The sequence below is a fragment of the Bombus pyrosoma genome, linkage group LG4 (genome assembly GCF_014825855.1).
Source record: "Bombus pyrosoma isolate SC7728 linkage group LG4, ASM1482585v1, whole genome shotgun sequence".
Classification (NCBI taxonomy): domain Eukaryota; kingdom Metazoa; phylum Arthropoda; class Insecta; order Hymenoptera; family Apidae; genus Bombus; species Bombus pyrosoma.
This window is the reverse complement of record NC_057773.1, coordinates 5,166,361-5,187,274: the sequence shown is the minus strand read 5'-3', so window position 1 is coordinate 5,187,274 and position 20,914 is coordinate 5,166,361. Positions and strand designations below refer to the sequence as shown.

The following is a 20,914-nucleotide window of genomic DNA, read 5'->3' as shown; positions in this document are numbered from 1 at the left end:
AAACGAGATATTACAGGAGGTTGCAGTAAGAAACGCGATAGAATTTAAAGCCACCACTTCGCTTTTAATTTTCAGCTCGAAGATCAACGAATCTGGAGTCCATCGTTTTGATGAGTCTGGTAATTCTAGCATTAAATTCTGATTCAGCTTATTTCGCTGGGTTTACTTGAATGACACAATAGACTAAGGTTATTCTTTGTTTTATAAAGTTGTTCGCAATTCTTTTGTTCGAAAATTGTTTCTGCATCTTTAATCTTTATTTAGAATTGCATTATTAAAATAATATTCCATCTAAATTGCTTCGAAAATCGCTTCATTTTAATTAGTAAAAAAAAAATCATAGTATTAGTAAAAATTATAGTTTAACAATCCTAAATCAAAACCCTTAGCCGCAGATGTAAAAAGAATTTTAACTCAAAGGCAAAACGTTATTCTCACTAAGATCTGTAAATATCAGTCTCAATTAAATTCTCATTAAAATCCAATTCGTAGCATCCAAAACGTACAGCAATTTCGACGCAAACGCGCCGTAGACTGCTGCAAACCGCTTTGGCGCTTTCACGTAGCTGCAATTTTCCCCAGTATAGTAGCTTCTTCTCCCTCCATGGATCACCATGAAAATCAATGTAAATCGCGAAACAATATGCTTTTCTACGTCACGTTGCTCCACTTTCCCTTCTGTCTTTTCCTTTTAATGACACTCATCGCGATCGTTCGTAATAATCGGTTCCGACAACGAACGAGAAATTACAATTTACATCATATGACGACGCACACGAACCACAACGTGGCTGGCTGTAAGTATAAAAAGAGAAAATCGAATGTCGCACGACCCGCAGTTTCGACCGATGGAACGTTCAAGGATGGCAAAGCTCGCAACGATCACGATCGTTCTTGCAACTTGCAGCGTGCCGCGATCCAGCGGGATTGATCCACGTGGATCGATCGAGGGCAAGGTAGCGGCGTCAGGTGAACAAAATATTCTTTCCTCGATAATTCATGAGATTCTTTCGCAAAGTTAACGATAAGAGAAATTTAGCTAATTTGTAAAGATTTTTCGATTCTTCTTCTATTGTATATATTTGGAATATATTGGGAATTTTTGGAAGGTTAATTATTTTCTGGTGACTTTTTGACGCGTTTTTAAAGAAATAAAAAATATAGAATTAAGAGTAGAAGAGTGGAATTATTTTTCAAAATTAAGAGTAGAATTTTTGATAGAGTAGTATTAAGATTGACAGGGAAATTAAAGTTGTACGATATTAAGATTAAAATTCTTGGATGTTAAAATCGTGAAATATTAAATTACTGAAGGAGTTTCAAATGGTTTTGAATCAGGGAAAAGTTGCAATAGTTATTTCTTTGTCAGAGAATTCCTACAATGAATTTTTCGGTATTTTTGAAAAATAAGTGCAATCAGTATTTTATATACATTATCGACTAAAAAAAATCTGCTGTAATTTCCTCGATTCTAGTGAAATACGTACTACACATGTCAATAGACATGTTTTTTACTTTGCTAGATTTTTAATTAAAACCGTAAAGTGACTCTGTCTTCTAAATTGTCAGATTCTGCGAAGATAAATGATTCGAAAATAGACTGTGCAGATTTGTGCAAATATCTTTTGATCAGTAGCGTATACAGTGTATAGCTTTCACTAATTTAGTAGCTTGAATCTCATTAGAATTAATTTATTCAAGGTTGAATGCCAAATATTTCAAGAAACGATAAAATATGAAACTGGCAGAAGTTCCTTCTTGCCAAATTTTCTAAACAGTAAATCAAGGAAGTAACTTGAGAAGAATAAAGCGAGAGAATCAAAGGTTACTTCGACGAATTTTAAAGCTGCACGAGGGAAATCAATACAAAGGAAAATCGAATCATTCGTTGTTTCAAGAAGCTTTTTATTTCAGGTATAGCGGACGAGACCATCAGACAGATTTTTCATATTATTTCCACGGAGACGTCGAGCAAGAAGGACGACGAGCAGCTAGTGAAGCTCATCAAAGAGGAAATCGTAAGGACAGCGCACAGCATCAAAACACCGTCAGGTTCGATTGAAGCCGCCGCCAAAAGAGCACAAAGATTGGTCACCGAATTGACAGCCGCCTACACCACTGCCATTTACAAATCGAAATCCTCGGAGGAAGCCAAAGTAAACTTCGCCAGATTCCAGAACACCGTACAGAAGATCGTAGACTTTATAAAAAATGGTCAATTTATTGTTTAGATACAATTTTCCATTGTAGGAGTATAAAGTTTGTTAAAAAGTTGTTAAAAGTATGAATTTATTTTTATAAAAAGAATTTATTCCTTGGTATGAGCAAGTTGTAAAATAAACTCGATTAAAACAGACGAGGAAGTAACTACGAAGTAATAAAAAGAATTAAACAAAAAGAGATTTAAAAATGTTAAAAAACGAGAGAAAGTAGAAAGGATAATTCATAGATGAATTTCAATTGATCTGATTAAATATACATAATTTCGAGTTCTAAATAAAATTAACCCTAACACGATATACCACGGAAGAATCATCGATTTGCAAAAATATCTTCAGACCATCCGGCAAACGGATACATTGCAGATATTAAATAAATGAAGTTTTCAATAATCAAATCAAAGTTTCGAAACGTCTACAAATTTCAAAAATCCTTGGCACGTGTAGCTCATTCCTCGATACATCATTAAAAAAAGTAAAAATATTTAAAAATATCTAAACGATAAAAATTCCACTGAACCTGGTGAAACATATAAAACTCATCGAGAAGTTCAAAATATAAACACCGTCTTCCTCGATCGTTAACCACGAAGAAACTCGAAAGTCTAACCGCAAGACAATTAATAATTGAATTTAACGAAAGAAACGTGAATCCTCAATTCGTAAAAATATCGAAAAATGTCTATCAAAAATCCAACGATCTATCCTCGATCGCTCAACGAAGCCACAGAAAGCTTCTTTCTTACATCAATCATCGAAGACGTTCTGTGAATCTATCGGGAGCATCGAGAACACGTGCCAGGAACTTTTACTCGAGTAGGAGAGATCGTACGATATATATTCTGCTTTTTTCTTTTTAGCTCCGTCGACAACGACACCGCCTGGGTTACACGTGTGTATACGCGTATGGCAACGAAATTATTCTGGCTGACGTATGAGTCAGGGCAGACGATCCATTGTAAAAGCGGCATGGGCTCATAATCTGGCGATGTAGGATCTCCAGGCCGAGCTGACCGGAACTGCGCCTATGCTCTCTCGCCGGAAGTGCCGCTGCCACATGTAGTAATATAAATTATAATGCCCTTACGGTTTTTCCTTTCGCGGATTTGCATTTAAAACACCGGAATGGCATTGTCGTCGGGATCGGCGCGAGCGATTTTCATGGAAATAAGAAAACCGCGGGGGCCGACGCTCCTATCCTGCGTTTCTATTCTCTTGACTCTTCTGCTGCCTGGCTGTATTTTTTTTTTTTCTTCTTTTTTCTCTTTTTTCTTTTTTTTTTCTCGTGATGTGACGAGATAAAATGGCATAGAGGAGAGGGAACACGCGCGTTGATATCCATCGAATCGTGCCAAGGCTAATCGGAGATCAAATCTGGAAACGGTTCGCTTTCACCAGCTCGGACAATGGCCACTAAAGCTTTTCTAATTCGTTTTGTTTCCTTGCCTGTCTCTATTTTCCTTCGGCGTTTTGTTTTTCTTTCCTCGTTTCTTTATCTTCCGGAGGACTCGCGGCCAGTTAGGATGCGTGAGATATAGGAGAGTTTCCTTAATTAATTAGCTGCCATGCTAAACGCGAAAACACGAACGTGCAAACCGGCTAATTAGAAATTATTTATTAACTATTTATCATGGGCGATGGTAATTGTTGATTGTACGAGGCCCGCGTTGTTGCGAGTTTTAAAATAGATACGATGGAAATCTTTGCTTGCAACGTAGTTTTCTTGCTATCTTTGTAACTTCTGCGAGGATTACGTGTCTGAAAAAATCAATCTTCGCGATTGCGACAGTGTCGGTTGTGAAAAATCGCATATTTATGGATTGATTGTAAGGAAATGATTGTGAAAAGTTGCACGTAAGGTGTTTGGCCTTTCCTGCACATATTTTACAGAAATACTTGATCTTTTTGATATTTAACTTTTCATTAATTCAGCTGTGATCGCAAGAGATACAATGAACGTTATTGCGAATGTGCATTGCCGAATGAATTAATTAACGTGCAAAGACCACATAAACTAACATTATCTTCTTCAAATGAAACGAATGGTAATTTTCCTCAATAAATCCTTAACTAAACACTTTTCTAATCTAACGTATAACGATTCCAAGCTTTCAACCATACGATATATTTTACTTGCAACTATATGTAGCGGCACATGAGTTAAAGGTCAATTCTCATCATGTTGTTATCTTGCCTCGGAGTATGGAGATCGTTAGGATACATGTAATGTAAGAATAAACAAACTCCGAGCAAAACAACGTCGCCGCTACATGCAATCGTCGAACGAAGACAAATTCGAATTTTCCGACTTCCCCCCGAGCAGTATAAATAAGCGATCGCAAGAAAGGGGGTTACAGTCAGTTGTCGATCAGTTATCAACCAGTTATCCACGAATTATCAGCGATCTAATTAACGAATCATTAGCGATCCTATTTTTAAGACTTATACACTGTTTTATCGAATCGGTTAGTATCATTTTAAATATATTAGACGGTTTCAATAACGGACAATCTTGTCCATTAAACCTCACTGACTAACCATCCTCTACACATAAACCTCTACATATACATATATTTTATTATAAAACATCGTAGCTTTGAATTCTTGAAATCCAGCGGTCAAAATAATAAAATTCATAAGTAATGTCCGAATAACATGCAAAACATCGCCAAGATATCATAAACATAAAACGAAGATTAAACGAAGTCCAAACACTGTTGAACAATCTTCAAGGCACATCCTCAGGCTAACAAAGGCTCTCCACGGTGTATCTGGATTTTCCACGTAATCCTACGAAGTCCACTTGGTGCTGTACGAGCACCAAGGACACCCTGAAGGAGCAGAGCAGACTCTCGTCGTGGCCAGTTCGAAGTTACGACGGAGTCCGTGGCATCTCAGGTGGATTTTATATGGGAAACTGATTCGACCACGAACCGGAGGATAATATAACACCGAGGGCATTTTGTTTTGTTGCGCAAGAGGATAATAAACATCGTTCGGGCCCGCTACCGTGCCGACTAGATAGCTACGACGATGAAACAATGCGGCATTGTCCCGGCAGGCTGAACCGCCAAAGCACAGCCGAACCCAAGCACCGTGTTAAGTCATGAACGGCGTTGCACGCGGCCTTAGAAACGTCCAAGCCACGTAGCTTCGATAGAACCAGGGGCCTGACCCCGGTCAAGCATGCTTCTTCACGGAAAAATCACGGCAATGGCCTCTGTGTTCGCCGGAAACGGAAGATCGACTTTATGTTCGCGCGAGATTCCCAAACCATTCGACAGAAAAAGGAAAATATCGTGCAAGCACCGCTGCTGATTTCATCTCAACGTGCTTCTTGACGAAAGAAACATCGATGTATGACGACAAGCAGAATAGGAAGAGTTTGCAAGTATCGTACCCCTATCGTATCATCGGCTAAAAATTCGAATGGAAAGTCACAGTCTTTGGTGGTATTAGGTCGTCTGAAGAGTTTCTTTCGTTTTATAAGGAAATAATGGATGCATAACATTTTTCATTTTATATTATTTTATCGAATTACGTATGATCCATCTTTTCCTATCAAAATAAAGATCACGACGTTCGACAGATTATGTTCATGTTTGTATAAAGATGCATCGTCGTAAAAGACAGGTCTGTAAAAGAAAGACACTTTTCGGACAACCTAATAGTGTCATTACGATTGGATGTTACAGAATGGTCGTCGAATATATAATTTTATATAAAATGTACTGGGAATTCATTTTGAGGATATTTTTAGTGACAGAGAAGAGCGATTTACAACGATATAAAGAATTGCTCTTGAAGTTGTACCTTTGAAGGCATTCGAGTGGGAAAGTTATTTTTTACAGGTAATTTGTATTGAGAGATGATTTGCACTGCAGATTGGACGATGCAAAGTGATACATTGGAACAGTTTTACGTGGAAGACATCGAGAATCTTTTTTAAAATACTTGCAAAGGAAGAAAGAAGTGATTTACGAGGGCAAATGGAAAGGGTCAATCCCAATATTGCTATAATTCCAATTCCATTGCATAATATCCAAGACAAACTCTGAAACAAAGCTCAAGGCAGAAGCAAAACGCATTTTATCGTGTTATTCCTTCTGTATCCGAAGCACGTTCGCGTGCACCATTCTCCGAGAGAGAGAAGAAGAAGAGCGTTCTGTGCACCGCTTTACAAATAATTCGAAACGGGCTGGCTCGAAGGACGATTCCTTCGGGAAGGAGATTTTTCCGGTAGGGCAAGCGGCTCTCCTCGATTGTTCGCGTTGTTCACGGCGCAATGAAAGCTCGATGGTACGAACAAAAAGCCGTGAGGTAGACATAAATAAATAGGTGGTGGGTGTGGTTGGTAGGCCGCACACATGGCGTCGTGACCCGTCTCTTCTCTTCGTGAGCTCAGGGCTCGCTTAAGTTATGCCCTGCGGAATGCTGCTGCTCCCGCTTCTTTCGGTGTCGTGGCTAAACGCAGTTTCACCGTGCCCTGGCTCAGTTTCGCCTCCTTTTTGCTCCTCACGTTCGATTCTCCTCTTGCCTCCTAATGTTTATTTAGATACAGATTAATCCTTCAACTGGACACGTAATGTTACATCGATACAATGTTCTGACTGCCACGCGATTTTTATACCTTTTGACCTGGAAGCCGCGATAGATTGAAATAAACCATACCATAGCATTTCGTTTTTGCAAGATACCATATCGCATTTGCGCGTCTTTTTCTCGCAATGTCATCTAAATTATTCACACCATCCAACTTCTTTTGGTCCATGAAATTTATCTTGCTTCGATCGATGTAAACAATTTATTAGCGTGGGCCACCGGCGACCACCTGTCGTAGTCGACCTGTTACAGCGTTGTTTGATCAAATATTTTCATTTTGCAACGACTTATACTTTTTTAAATAGTTTTTATCTCGAAGATGATAATGTACGATCGATCGAACAAAGAGTCACAAAATTAATAATTAACAATTCCGTTTCTCTTTCTCGAGTAATCGTAATTTTAATCGTCTTCGTAATGGGAATTTTTCGCTAGTCTTTCGAAAGAAACTGAACCGTAAAAATGCATCGCACGCGTCGCGTCCGTCGGAATCGTGAGGACGATGTCGACCAGATAAGACCTTCCTTTTGCAGATAGCAACGCGGAAGTCGTGAACGCGGAAATATTCCCTTTGATAGTACGACGATCTGGATCCAGAATATTCGTTTACTCTTATCTTCGTGGGAAGCCTTTCTCCTGAACGATCTTAATTGAGACTAATATTACAGATAAATTTTAGGTTATCACTCCGAAGGAAGCCGCCATACAGCGAGGTATGATTATTTGACTAAATAATTTGCCTGATAAGTCCCAAATTCGGTTATGAGAATTTTTTAAGCGAACTACGCTCGAAGTAGCTTGTACTTATCCAGAGGCAAATTTCTTCGGTCGATGTTAATATCCTCGGTTGTAATTAATTATCACGATTCAATCGTCGTGTGTACATTATTTTATTTCAGAAAATTATTTCCTCGTTTATCTTATTAATTCTAATATAATGCTTTCTGGCTGACTCGAATAATATTTTTGACGATTCTTAATGGATAAAACAATTTTCTACTTAAATTCCATTCTTTCAATTGCGTCTATAAAAATACAAATTTGCATAAATATCCACGATCTACTTGTCGCACTGCGAATGATTGATGATCCAATAGAAATTTTCATTATTGCTGGCCATTAATCCACAGCTCGTTTCGAAGTTGAGACGAGGAGAGAGTCGAAAGAAACGTTCGCCAAAGGCGAGGAAAAGCTGACTAATATTCTGGATGAAGCAACGGTAAAACGGCCGGCCGTTATATTATAAATTAGAGTCGAATGGAAGATTCGCTTCACAAACTGCGTGAATAATTTATGCGAGGCGTGTGTTAGCGAACAGCGAATACTCAATGGAGTGTCGAGTAACGTTGAAGATATCGATTACGAAGATTCTTAAGGGACCACTTCCAGTTATTAACAGCCAGTTGATACGCCCCATTCGTATTCGATTTTTACATTCGTTGATTGTTTCGAACAATTAAATCGTAGAAAAGAATCTCTTGAAAGTTTGACAAGGAAATTGACACGGAGACCTATTTTTACAATCGACAATTTACAATTTTTACGTTCGTTGATTGTTTCGACGTCACTGAGCAATTAAATCGTAGAAAAAGATCTCTTGAAAGTTTGACAAGGAAATTGACACGAAGACCCATTTTTACAATCGACAATTTACAATTTTTACATTCGTTGATTGTTTCGACGTCACTGAGCAATTAAATCGTAGAGAAGGATCTCTGGGAAGTTTGACAAGGAAATTGACACGGAGGCCAATTCGATTAGATGAGATACGAATTTCAAAGATGACCAAAGTCGTTAGGATGTCGTGGTGGACGTTGCTTGCTAATCCAACGCGGGTAAGTGGAGGAAAACGTAAGAAGGAAAACGTGGTTGACCCGAGACGATGTGCAGCGTTTAATTATCACCCACCCTAGAATTTGCTCGGCCGTTTACCGTTAGAGGCGGCGCTCCGTGTATACACAAATATAGCACGGCTCGTGATTCGCGGCAAACCGTTAATAACGCGCGAAGTGTCTAAAAGCTGCAACATTCGTAACGCTGTGGCAACCGTCGCGTTCCAACCGGACCATAAAATCACGAACATCCCGGCCGTCGAGTAAATTCTGCCTCTTTCTGACGCGAACGGATAGATATTAAATATGGCCGACTTGGTTTCTACAATGTTGCATAGAAATGCATTAATGTCGTCAAATAGCGTTAAATGATATTCTTCGACTGTAACAAATGTGAAACGGATATAATAGATGGAAGTCACAGACGAAGAAGCAATGGAATATGTTACGTTTCTCGTCTTCTGTGAAAGAACAATTTTAGAATTTAATACGTTACCGATCAATCCTACGTCAGAAACTATCCTTTCGTTTCATTTTATATTAACCGCGTTTCTTGTCACCCTAATACCGATCGAGTTAAGATAATGCAACAACTGAAGTAACATTATACGTTTGCTGGAAAACGTTGCGAATTTATTATCTTTTTTCAAAATGGTTATTTCTTCGAATCTATCAGGTTACACGTTTCTTCGACTGTGTCGTATTGCAATATTCTTCGTGGCATTAAATTCCATCTTCGCTCTATCTTAGCAACGAGACGAAGCTTCAGAAATATTAGAAACCTAACAAACAATTCCGCCAACGAGCGAAGATGCTTAAGAAACGTTTCAAATAGCACGACGATTCGATGAATACTGTTAACGACGAAAAAGAAATAAATAAATAAATCGAGGGTCGCCGTAGAAGAGACTCGCGCAATTTAACGAGCGGTCTGGCTCGCGCGTGTCCGCGGACGAAAAGGCCGCAACCCCCTCGGTACACAATCTCCGTCAATTTATCTACCGCGGCGCATTTAATTCCCCAATTACGGGAAACTTTCATTGCACATGATAATTGCGATCCCGCTTGCTAATTAAACCCCATTAATCTCTTATTACGGAGCTACCGTTGAATCATCCCCGTATTATACAACAAGCTAGACGAACAAGCGGACGATAGAAAGAAAACGGAGAAGCGAGAATAAAAAAGGCAACAAATTAATACAAAAAGTCACGTCCTTATCTGGTATTCTTGAACGACCGACAATCGAGAGAGCCGACTGTGTTCGTTTTAAAACCTCCAAACCGGAACAATGGCCTGACTGGATGGATAGTGGAAAAAAGCAACGATCGAGGAGGATAGAGGATGGATAAAGGAAGATGGCGGAGGAAAGCAAAAAGGAAAGAAACTGGCTGAAACTGCCTATGGTAACGCGACAGACTTACGATCGTACAACGAAGGCGCACGACCATACGCGGCCAATTTTCTTCTTTTATTTTTTACCCTGCCTCGTTCCCTCTTTTCTTTCGATCTTCGCTTCTTCTCTACCCCTTCCTTTTAACTATCGTCTCGATTAACTCGCGTTGGCGCGCGAGCACTCGCGTCCTTATATCGCGGCTCGATCGCCGCGGAGGAGGCGGCAGCGCTTTTTAAATAACTATAATGAGGGCAATTATCGTGTGCGCCGGCAAGCAGAGTGTGACGAGTCGTTGTTACACATTACGGCACGGAGGATGATCGCTCGAGCTAGATGAAGGAATGGCACGGAGAACGGGGAGGAAGAGTTGCGGGAATCATAAAGAGTAGGGGACTTCGAGAAGAGAGAAAAAGACAGCGTGGAAGCTTCATAGCGAACGACGAAATGCTGTATTTCTATCAATTGGATAGAAATTTGGAACGATTCCATGTAGAAGATTTTTACAATGGATAATTATAGTTGACTTATAATATAATTATTGTAACTATTGTATTACTTATGTTATATATATTATATGTTACTTATAATTATTCTAACGTACTTTTGATAATTTACTTCATTTCTGTTATAGAAGTTAAGGAGAAATTCATCGCTACTGTTGATCCTCGTATATACGATCCTTCATTTGAAAGAGCTTGCTTGATATAAAATTCAAGTGTAATTAGGATTTACCGCTATTATTAATACATTCTTTATTGGGAAGACGAACACTGTTTTCATTACATTATTGATTACAGATTGTACCTGTATTATATTTGAATTATCTAAGCCGTGTCTGTGGATTCTTCGAGTCATTCAAATATAGAGAACGCAAGAAAGGAAAACATCGTGAAGACGTTCAAGAAGTAGAATAAGACGGTCTAACGCGGGCAAAAAGAAAATGGAAGATCAACGTTTTCTATCAACGATGAAGAATCGAAAAAGGAGGAAAAATGTATTGAAAAGAGTGGAGCGAAAAGTGGAAGAAAGTTTCCTATCGACGATAAAGGATTTAAATAAAAAAGCCAAAGACATAAATGTATATTAGAACGAGTGTATAAAATTTGGATCGAGGAGGGAGGAGGAAGTGACGAGGTGGAGGAGAAGCGCATCAGAAGAGAGAGGAGAGACAGGTAGCGCGTGGCAGCAGGCCTCTCCCCCTGTCGACCCTCTCCTCCTCTGGTAACTAATGCCTCGATCCGTGCAACCACCTCCGCCAGTCGAGGCCTTAACTACTTTCTTATTCGCTCGTTTCAGGCCAGCCTTACGGGCCCGTGCATAATGCCACAGCGCTCCTTACGCATGCTGAACGACGAACACGCTCCTTCCTCCGCTTCTCCTCCCGCGCCATCTTTCCCCATCGTCCTTCTCCTCCACCTCTTCATCGCGATGCTCGTCCACCTCCGCCTCCCCGGAACACTGTACCTCAGAGAGGAACTGCGGGTCAGAGACTGCGAGGCATATTCGACGCAGACTCGTGGCTCGTGCCTAGATCCATTGGCGTCTGACTCTACTGAATTCTGCTCACCGGAATATTCTACTTTGGAAAGACAGCTTATTACATTTATATTAACGAAACATTGGATTCTGGGAATTTTTAAATATTTAATAATAATGCTTTTACATAACTAACTCGAGCTGTTATATAAAAATAGTTTTATGTAAAGATACTTGAATTGTTATTGGTATTAGGTTATTAGAAGCAATAAATATTAGACGTTTTTACGTAAATATGTTTCCGTACGACAGCTCAACTTAGTTATCTAATCTAGAAGTAGAATAGACTATCCTACCGGATAAAGTAGGATATGTCAAATAGAATTCTGTAGAATTAGACGCTATTAGACTGTAACGTATAAAATGTCTGACTACGATCTAACGTTAACGAGATTTGATCGAGTTGATTAGTTTGGTTTCTAAAAGGGTTCTATATACACCTAATTCATTGATATACTATTTCGCAAAGAATATCCCATATGAACGAATATTATAAATTATCGCGCCGGAATTATAAAGACGTCCTAAAGAATATCAGACACGTATACGAGTAAATATATAATAAAATATTACCCATCTACTATCAACACAGAACCTTAATTAAAGACTCACAGCTTCGTAGAAAACATTCAACCATTTCCAACTATCCCCAGAAAATGAAAAATCTTCGATCTTGCACAACTAAACTAAAGAAGAGAGGAGCAAGAACTATTTCAAAAACTATAGAGAAGAAGAATGAGAAAGAACTTGGTGAACTGGATGGAAGAAGATGATTCGAGGATGATTCGTTGGCTTTAGTCGGGCGACGCCGATGCGCTAATATAACAAGAAACGTGGCGGCTGTTGCGCCGAGCGTACGGGAGCGAAGTAGCCTAGCTTATGGTCCGGTGGTGCCCGAGGAGCATAACAGTTCGCGGAGCATAACGCCACGAGCCATCATATCCTCCTTCCAGAAACCCTCTCCGGAGGTGTTCCACCTCCGCCTCCTCGTCTACCCCTCGCCCACGATGAAATCGGTGCTCCCCCCGGTCGTCGCGAGAGAGCACGAGTCCTCCTGGCGAGTGTACGCGTCACGCGTGTCCGTAGCCGCGTGGGGATGCGCGCTCTAGGAAGTGGAAGAGACGCATGCAAACCTGACCACCTGGGACGGGTCTCCAACCAACCAACCAGACAGGTGATTTTTGGAACAGGTTTCGTCGAGATTTTTCCGATTTTTTCCGAAATTTTCTTAATCCTTAACGAATATCTTTGGATCTGGATCGACGATTGTGAGAATAGTTGAATAGCTTTGGATTAGGTGCTGGATTTTGAATATTGTTGGACTACTAGTAATCGTGAAAGTTATTTAGGATTAGATACTGAACTTTTTTTTTACTACATCCAATGCAACTAACTATAATTTTAGGACAAGTTTCTTCACAGTTTTTGAAAATTTTGGAATTTGATTTTTACCCATAATTGGTATCGTTGGATTATTAATTACGTATCAGACTTTGCGATATTCTAGGTATTTGAGTTAAGGATGTCCGATTTTATTTCGTACTTCGTATTTTACGCGATATGAATCATCGATGATCTCTGTTAAGATAAAACGCAAACTAAAAGTGGAGTCAGGCAAATTACCGTGATCAACTGTGAAATATTCAACTATGGAAAGTTGAAGTTCGTAGATCAGTGAGAGTGTTAAGGGTTGCGTTTTAATAGAACTGGAGTTTCTATACGATAGCACACCTGTTTGTAACACACCTCATCTATAATAATTAAAATTAAAAGCCGAAACATCGAAATTCCTAGGCGACGATAGAAATTCGAGCGAGCAAAAAACAGCGTATTCGTGGAACGCACGCGAATCGAAGGGGACAGGAAGGAGAGGAAAGAAAGAATAGTGGAGCGCATGCACACACGTACACTGTGCTTATGGTCGCGTATTGCGTATGTAGTGGAGAAGGTTTGAGCGCGTGCACGTACCAACATACATACCTACATACGTTTATGCACAGGTATCGCCGGCTTCCGCGAACTAGATCGGCCGAGCAGATATTAGGAGCGCGTCTGCCCCGTTGCCATTGCGGCAAGTGCTGGTCATTGTCCACCCGGCAGGCACAGGAAGTCGACGCCGACCGACGACGGTGCACACAAACGAGAGAAGGAGATTTTTCGGTAGGATAATCATGGAGAAACTACGACGAGGTGCAAGATTATCGTCGCCCCGCTTTTGCGAAAACAACGCACGGTCCTATAATTAAGGGTGCGTTTTGTGTTGCGAGAGATGGGGTTGAAAAGGGACGTTAATGTGCAAAGTTTTATAGCTGTTCTAGAGGCTCTCTGTTCGAGGGAAAGGTTGAAATATTTAGGTGTGGATGAAGTTTGTTCGAGGGTTGAGCGGGTTAAGTTTAGGCTACGCTAAGTTCAGACTAATTAGAAAAATAAACGGCGTGAGTATTTTAAACGCAGAATATAAAATTCGGGTGGAATATTTAAAAAATAGCTAAATATGATGGACTTAAAATATTGAAAAGTGGTTGGATATAGTAAACTCGCTGGTATATGTAAGATATATGACAGAAAAGTAAGATCGAAATATCTAGATGGATAAAGTTTGTTGGAAAATTAATTAAAGACAAATCGTGCACCTGTTGGGGTAAGTTTGAAATAATAAGATATACAAAAAATAAGGAAATGGCTAGGCACAGAAATTGAAACGTCAGTGGCAAGAGGATTCGTAAGAAACAGAAATGAAACGTAATAATTGGAGTTAATGGAATTAATCGATCGTATTCGAAATTCAGGATAGCTAAAATAACGAAAATTCAACATTATCTAGTGACGAATGTTAAACTGTATGTGCCTGTTCGTTCTTCTATAAAAAGAAACCGTTTCAGTCTAAACATTCAGCACGTCTGGTAAACGGCGATCACCAGGATGGAAAGCTGTCATTCCTTCGACTAATTTTCCGTTTTCCTTCCTCTCTGGCAGAATTTACGGTGTTGTTGCGACAAATAATCGTTGTCCGTCGCAGGCAGGAAGCTGACGAGGAGTTGGTTGGCCAGCGAGAGATTTTCGGTACGATAATCGTAGGGAAACTCCGGACGCCCATTGTGACAATGGCCTCCCGAGGCAGCGCGATAATTACGCCGGTAATAACCTGGTAAATAGAAAGAAACGTTCGGTATCTTCTTTTCTGATGCGAATTGTCGGATATTACTGACCAGCGAAATTCGTTTGTTTCCTGCTATCCATCATTCTCGATTCACAACACACTGAGAATCAGAAATAAAATCTGAATCCAACACAGAGGCTATTTAATTCATTGTTGCAAGATTTTCGAGTGATTAGGAATGTTAAAGTGTGCTCGGCTAATATTACTGACCACTAATACATACACACTGTTGATAAAAGGAATCAAAACGACGGGTACACGAAAAAATATTTAACAAAAAATTATCAGAATACCCAAAAATGCAGCAATTTGCAAATTTATAGAATTCCGATGAAAAATTTGAATTTCTAAAATCGATTACTTTGACTCTGTAAACATCGTCTTTTCTGTTTTTTCACTTCTCTTTTTTTTTCTTTTTCGTCTCGCGATCTCGATTTAGAAAGGATTAATTTCCTGTTTTCCTCTGCGTGCACTCTATTTTCCTTCTTACGACGAGGAGGACGATTCAGGAGGAAGAGATCGAGGGGAAGGCAAAGGAAGGAGGGTAAAAGTAAGTGAATGAGTGGATCTAAATGGAAGTTGGAAGGAGAAGGATCGTCAGGGCGGCACCTGACCGGAAAGCGTCACAGTCACCGCATTCAGCCTCGTTCTTTCCTTTCCCTTCCCTGACTGGCTTCGCCTCTTTCGCCAGCCTTCTTCCTCCTCCGCCACCTCCTTCGATGAAGGGTTGCTTGCTCGTCCCTTCTTGCTTGACGATCTACAAACCGGAGGAATCCTCGTACCTCCTGACCGCATCATGTATGAATGAACTGAGACTCGGATATAAAAATCGCTTTTTAGCAATTTCTTTTCGAGTGTCCTTCCTACGTTCTTTTCACGAGATTCTTTTCGAAATTTCATTAAAATAAATTTTCTAACGACCTTCTTCCCTCAAAAATGTTTCCTTCAAATTCTGTTCTAAAAAGTTCCTTTCCAATGCTTACGAACGTAAATTTTCTATACAGCGATCTTCTTCCTTTAGAAATTCTTCAAAGCTTATTTCTATTTTTTCTTTCTTTCTAAAATTCTTCCTCAATTTCTATCAAATTAAGTTTTCCGTATATTTCCATGAATTGCCATGCCAGAAATTCCTCCAATATAAACCTTTCTTCTACGTTTCTTTTCGAATCTGTACCAAATGAAATATTTTAAGAATTCTTCCCTAAATCTTTTCTCTTTTCTAAGATTATTTCCGTATTTTGATTTCAAGTTAGCCTCAAGTTAAACTTTCTGGTTATCGTCTCCTACAAATCTCCTCTCGAAATATTTTGCGCGAACTTACTTTCGAATCCTTGTAATGTTAAATCTTCTGACCATCTCCTCCAGAAATTTATATAACAAATGACCACATATCTGATAAGTAAACTGAAAATTAACGATTCGTGATAACAGTTACAGCTAATTTATCCGAATTTTTCAGCGAGAATCCAAGTTAATACAGGAAAGAAGTAACGATGCTCATCGATATGCGCATAAACTCGAGCATCGAACGAACGCCAATCTATAAAAGTGTATGACGGTAGCAGAAGGTGGCTCGACGAAGGGAGGAGGCGAGGTAGACGATAGCGAAGCGGAGGAGGAAAGACGTGGAGGAGGGAGGAGCAGTAGGTAAGGACACATAATAGCAGGATGTTACAACGCCCGTGTCCGGTACATAAGTATCTGGTTTCATAAATGAAAGTGTCTTCATTCATAGATACATATTTCCATACAATTGCCGCTATTGGTTCGTATCTTATGATATCGCCATTATGTGTGGGCCGGTGCATTACATATGTACATAGCACCATTATATACAAATTCCTAGTAATGCGCCGCTACTGCTGCATTAATGATAAACTTGTTTAGATATCGCGATATTGCGAGCAAACGTATGTGGAAAAATAATAAGAAAAAGAAAAGCAAGAAAAGATTGCGTGTAAGACGTCACGAGCAGTGGACGCGTTATGCGGACGATGATATGGAACACGTGTTATGGAAAGTGTCATCGACGAGTGCGTACAGGCATTAGGTGCGCGGTCTAAAACGGATCGTCTGATTCTACTGTTAGATGTGTTGAGAGGATTGCGGATGTTGATCTTCTGGTTAATCTACTTCGTACAATGTATGTTCTATATTTTGGTCAGATTTGATTGATACAAGCGTTCAAGTTACTTATGATTGGAGAAATTGAGATTGTATTCTGATTGAATATATTGGATAGCATTCCAGAATACTTTATGAGGTATATCTGTACTATCTGTAAAGTTACCATCAGATAAACGAGACTAATAAAATAATAGTAATAAACTTGAAGATCTTCAGTTCCTTGGTTTCCAATTTATACAGACTTTTTGTATAATTTATACAGAGCTCGTGCTGTATAACATTTTCTGCTTCATAAAAATGAGTAATACGAAGGTTAAAAATAATGTTTTTTTCCATGTCTATTTAACAATAAGTACAAGATAAAATTCAGAAATTGGAATCACAGAACGATTCATGGAATATCGTAAGTAACGGAAGATTTCTGATTATTCATAAAACATTCCATCAAAAATACCAGGTATCTCAAAGTATTTGTAATAATTTCATCGCTCTCCTTCTCCATAGATATCTGCGAAATTCGAGATCTACGAGCTTCGCAAAACGTACGAACGTGCGCGCGATGTACTTCGTGCTATATCAAAAGATAGTCCAATCAAGAATCATGGAAGGAAGTTGAAATCGAAATGGAAAGAAGCAATGCCGGATCGCGTGCGTTGCAAGAATAAGATGAGCCAGCGCGAGAATTCCTGTTACGCGTTCCCTCCTTGTATCGAATAAATCTAGCTCGATGACGCCAGCGCGCAGCGATGGACGCGCCCTGTACTCTACTCTACTCTACCTCTACTCTAGGTAGGAAGTCATCCTTCCTAGCATCCAGAGTCCGCACAGGAAATCTCGGACGCACCCACCGAAACAGCCCGCCCCCTCCGTCGGAGTCGATTTAATGTTTCGTTTCCTCTGCGACGATAAGGGGCTACAATTTTATAGAAGCGGTCGCCCCTCTGCCGCAAACTCTCCACGAAAACGAAAGGAAGACGCCAGTGTACCAACCGATCCGCAATTAGACCCTCGTCAAAGTTCCCGCCACGGCATGATACGGAGAGGTCGATCGAACGTTAGTTTGAACGATTGCGAAGGTATTAAAAGTGTGGATTGTTAGGTATTAAGTACGTCATGGTGTGAAAATGAACATAAATGGTGTATTTAATTGGAAAAGTTTCACACAGAACAAAATGAAAGATTCTACAGGGTTGGAGCTGGAAAATTATATTATTATATAAGTGTTACGAGAAAACGTCGTGTCTGGAACGATTAGGAGAATGAAATTTTTTTAAGAAACAAATATGATACAAAATGTCCGAAGTACATGTCTCCTGCCATATGACAAAATCGTGAATGAGCAGATTTTTACTTTCTTGCTGCATTACAGTGGACTAATGTTTCTTTCTTTTCTTCTTATATAATATTAATTGAGACGGACGATGAGGGTGACATAACAAGTATTATACTATATTAATCGTATAGCATTATAAGAATTTTGATCGATGAATTTTTCGCGTTTACAATAAATATAAAATTGTAAAAATCCAAGGGATGCGTATGATGTAGAAAAATATATAAAATGTCCGATGCGCACACTCGTCAATTTCTACTATTTTTATTAAGCAAAGCAAATTACTATATACATCTCACTTCTTTCGTTCTCTTCGCAAAGATAGATAATCCGTAGTCCAGTGACGAGGCAATAAAGAATTCCTACTAAAAAAAAAAATGAAATAATACGAGAAGCAACGTGCACCGAAAGCTTTCTTCAGCTTCGGCGTGCATTCGCAAGGAATTACGAGCGCTCGAAGCCATCCAAAGTCGAGCGTCGTTATGCAGCTTGCACACGGAAGGAAGGAAGGAAGTCGAGGAGTGCTAATCATCCGGTTTACCCGGCTTTTTTTCGGGTCAGCCTCGGTTGTTTGTTCGGTCGCGGGCCGCGTACACGGGGTATAACGCTGGCAGGAAAAATGAAGGGCAGAAAGCTCGATTCGCCGAGGCGTGACCAACGGAGTCGAGCAGAAGCTCATACATATGTAGACGACTCAGGCCGGACACCGGGAACCGTGGGGAGGACCCTTCAGAAAAATGAATATGCAGCCCCATAGAGGGTATTATTTTATAAAATTTACTATCCCGGCCAGGTATTATGTACTTTTCTGTCGTCCATTCTCTACCGCGAACCGAGCGCACGTTAACAAGCCCACCTCGACAGATGTGGTCCCTGCGACCAACCACGTTTTCCACGGTAAGAATCGACGTAAAGCGAAACACAAGGAGAACACGATTTCAAGTCAGCTTGATAATAGAAAGATTCATTGACCCTTTGACGGTGTAATCAAGTGTCAAAGAATTCACGACATACGATTCAGAGAATAATTATTTCTTTGTCGTCGAGAATTCTTAGATTTCTTCGCCAGATAAAAAACATGTACTTTTAGTTATTTATGGGAAATAATCATTAACGATTTTGTAAGACTTATTGCAGAATCTCCTGCGCTATGCATGTCGTAGAAGGTGATGGCACTCTATTCTGTATCATTGACCGGAAGGAAGTCTGCTATCTTTGATTAATTTTTTCCAATCACTTGATCTTTATTTTTATGAATAGATTTTGTGGTTTTTAACACGATTTTTATGCCTAATACGTTAGTACACACGTCTGCGTTATTGATTTTCATTAAAGAAAATTGAGACCGAACGAAGCACAGAAGTTGTTTCGAGATACATGTGAAATACATTATTCTTTTCCATATCTCGTTATTGTGATAAAAAATAACAACGAAACCAAAGACCGTGTCACACTGAAATTGATACTAAAATAAAGTCATTAGCGTGCATTAGAACCCATAAGCCAGCGATTTGCTTATGCTGTCAAACGAATAAAGGAGAGCACCTGTTGGTGCTTATGAGAATCGGAGGGTTAGCGCACATGGCCAACGTGTACGTAGATATAAAAGAATTTACAACAATGCTAAACTGAATGAGGATAGGAATTGACAGAATTCTGCAAATCACCAACGTAACAAGATTGAAATATTTCTGAAAAAACGATTGCTCAACATCGTGACGAATACAGGATTTAAATTGAAACAAGAAACTTTCTACGATATTTCTCAATCTCTACGCGTATTCCTCGGTTATTAGCGATATTGTAATCTAAGTATTCAGCTGTAGATCGATATCAGAGGCACAGTTATCCGTCGCAATTAAAAAGAAGGAAGAGAGGCACCGAGAGTTTTCTCAAAACTAGAACCATGTTCCAAACAAAGCGTAACGAAAAGTCCGGGGGCCGGCATAAATCCCGCATATTCTGCTTCTTACAGCCGTCTAGGACGGCGGTCAGTTTCCCTCGGCGTCTAAGAAAAGCAACGCGCTCGCTCGCTCGCTCGCTCGCTCGCTTGCATTAAAGAGCAATTAGCCGCGGCTCGCGAGCACGCTGATGCCCGGAAGCGATAGAAGCGGGCCGCGCGTGCCACCCTTACCTTTTCTTCGTCTATGAACGTACCTGTTCGTGTCCGCACACATCCGCGCCGATCTCGTCCAGTCGTTTTGCCTGCAGGCTCGCTTCGCGGCTATCCACGAGGTTCCCCTCTTTCCTGCTAGAATTACTCACCTAACTCTCCTGCTTCAGGAACATACGTATTCAGATAAAGAAAAGACGATTAGTCTAGACTGTTGCAAAGGTGAATTATAAATAAGAGGATTTAATTTGATGATACACCAACTTGAAATTAGCACTTGCTACGTAGAAGAGAACAAAAGGCTAAAAGAGAATGTAACTTGGAATTTAAATGCTTTAGGGAAATCTCTAGACGATGACTTGTTAAAGTGAAACAAATTTTTATCGAAATGCGCATAACAGTGTTAGCTTTGAATTATCACTGGAAGCATCGAAGAAAGTACTAAAGTACCAAAGTTTTACAGAGTTCAGTAACGTAAAACAGAATATCAACGTAGAATCCTTTTTATCCTTCTTCGCCTGGATATTCTCCATATGTTTAGGGGTCAAATGAATTTGGACTACAAAATGAACAATGTTAAAGGGAAAATATCAAAA

The 20,914-nt window shown here is 39.8% G+C and overlaps 1 protein-coding gene and 1 long non-coding RNA gene across 2 annotated transcripts; both read left to right on the top strand.

Moving 5' to 3' along the window:
• Window positions 1-863: 863 nt before the first annotated feature.
• Window positions 864-3,157, top strand: LOC122566645. Its single transcript, XM_043724198.1, has 3 exons — window positions 864-969; window positions 1,915-2,156; window positions 3,080-3,157. The coding sequence occupies exons 1-3, from the start codon at window positions 864-866 to the stop codon at window positions 3,155-3,157; spliced, it is 426 nt and encodes a 141-aa protein (XP_043580133.1).
• A 1,442-nt stretch (window positions 3,158-4,599) lies between these two features.
• On the top strand, window positions 4,600-12,366 carry LOC122567212. Its single transcript, XR_006316723.1, has 3 exons — window positions 4,600-4,684; window positions 10,681-10,766; window positions 10,847-12,366. It is a non-coding gene; the product is annotated as an uncharacterized LOC122567212 (long non-coding RNA).
• Window positions 12,367-20,914: the final 8,548 nt, after the last annotated feature.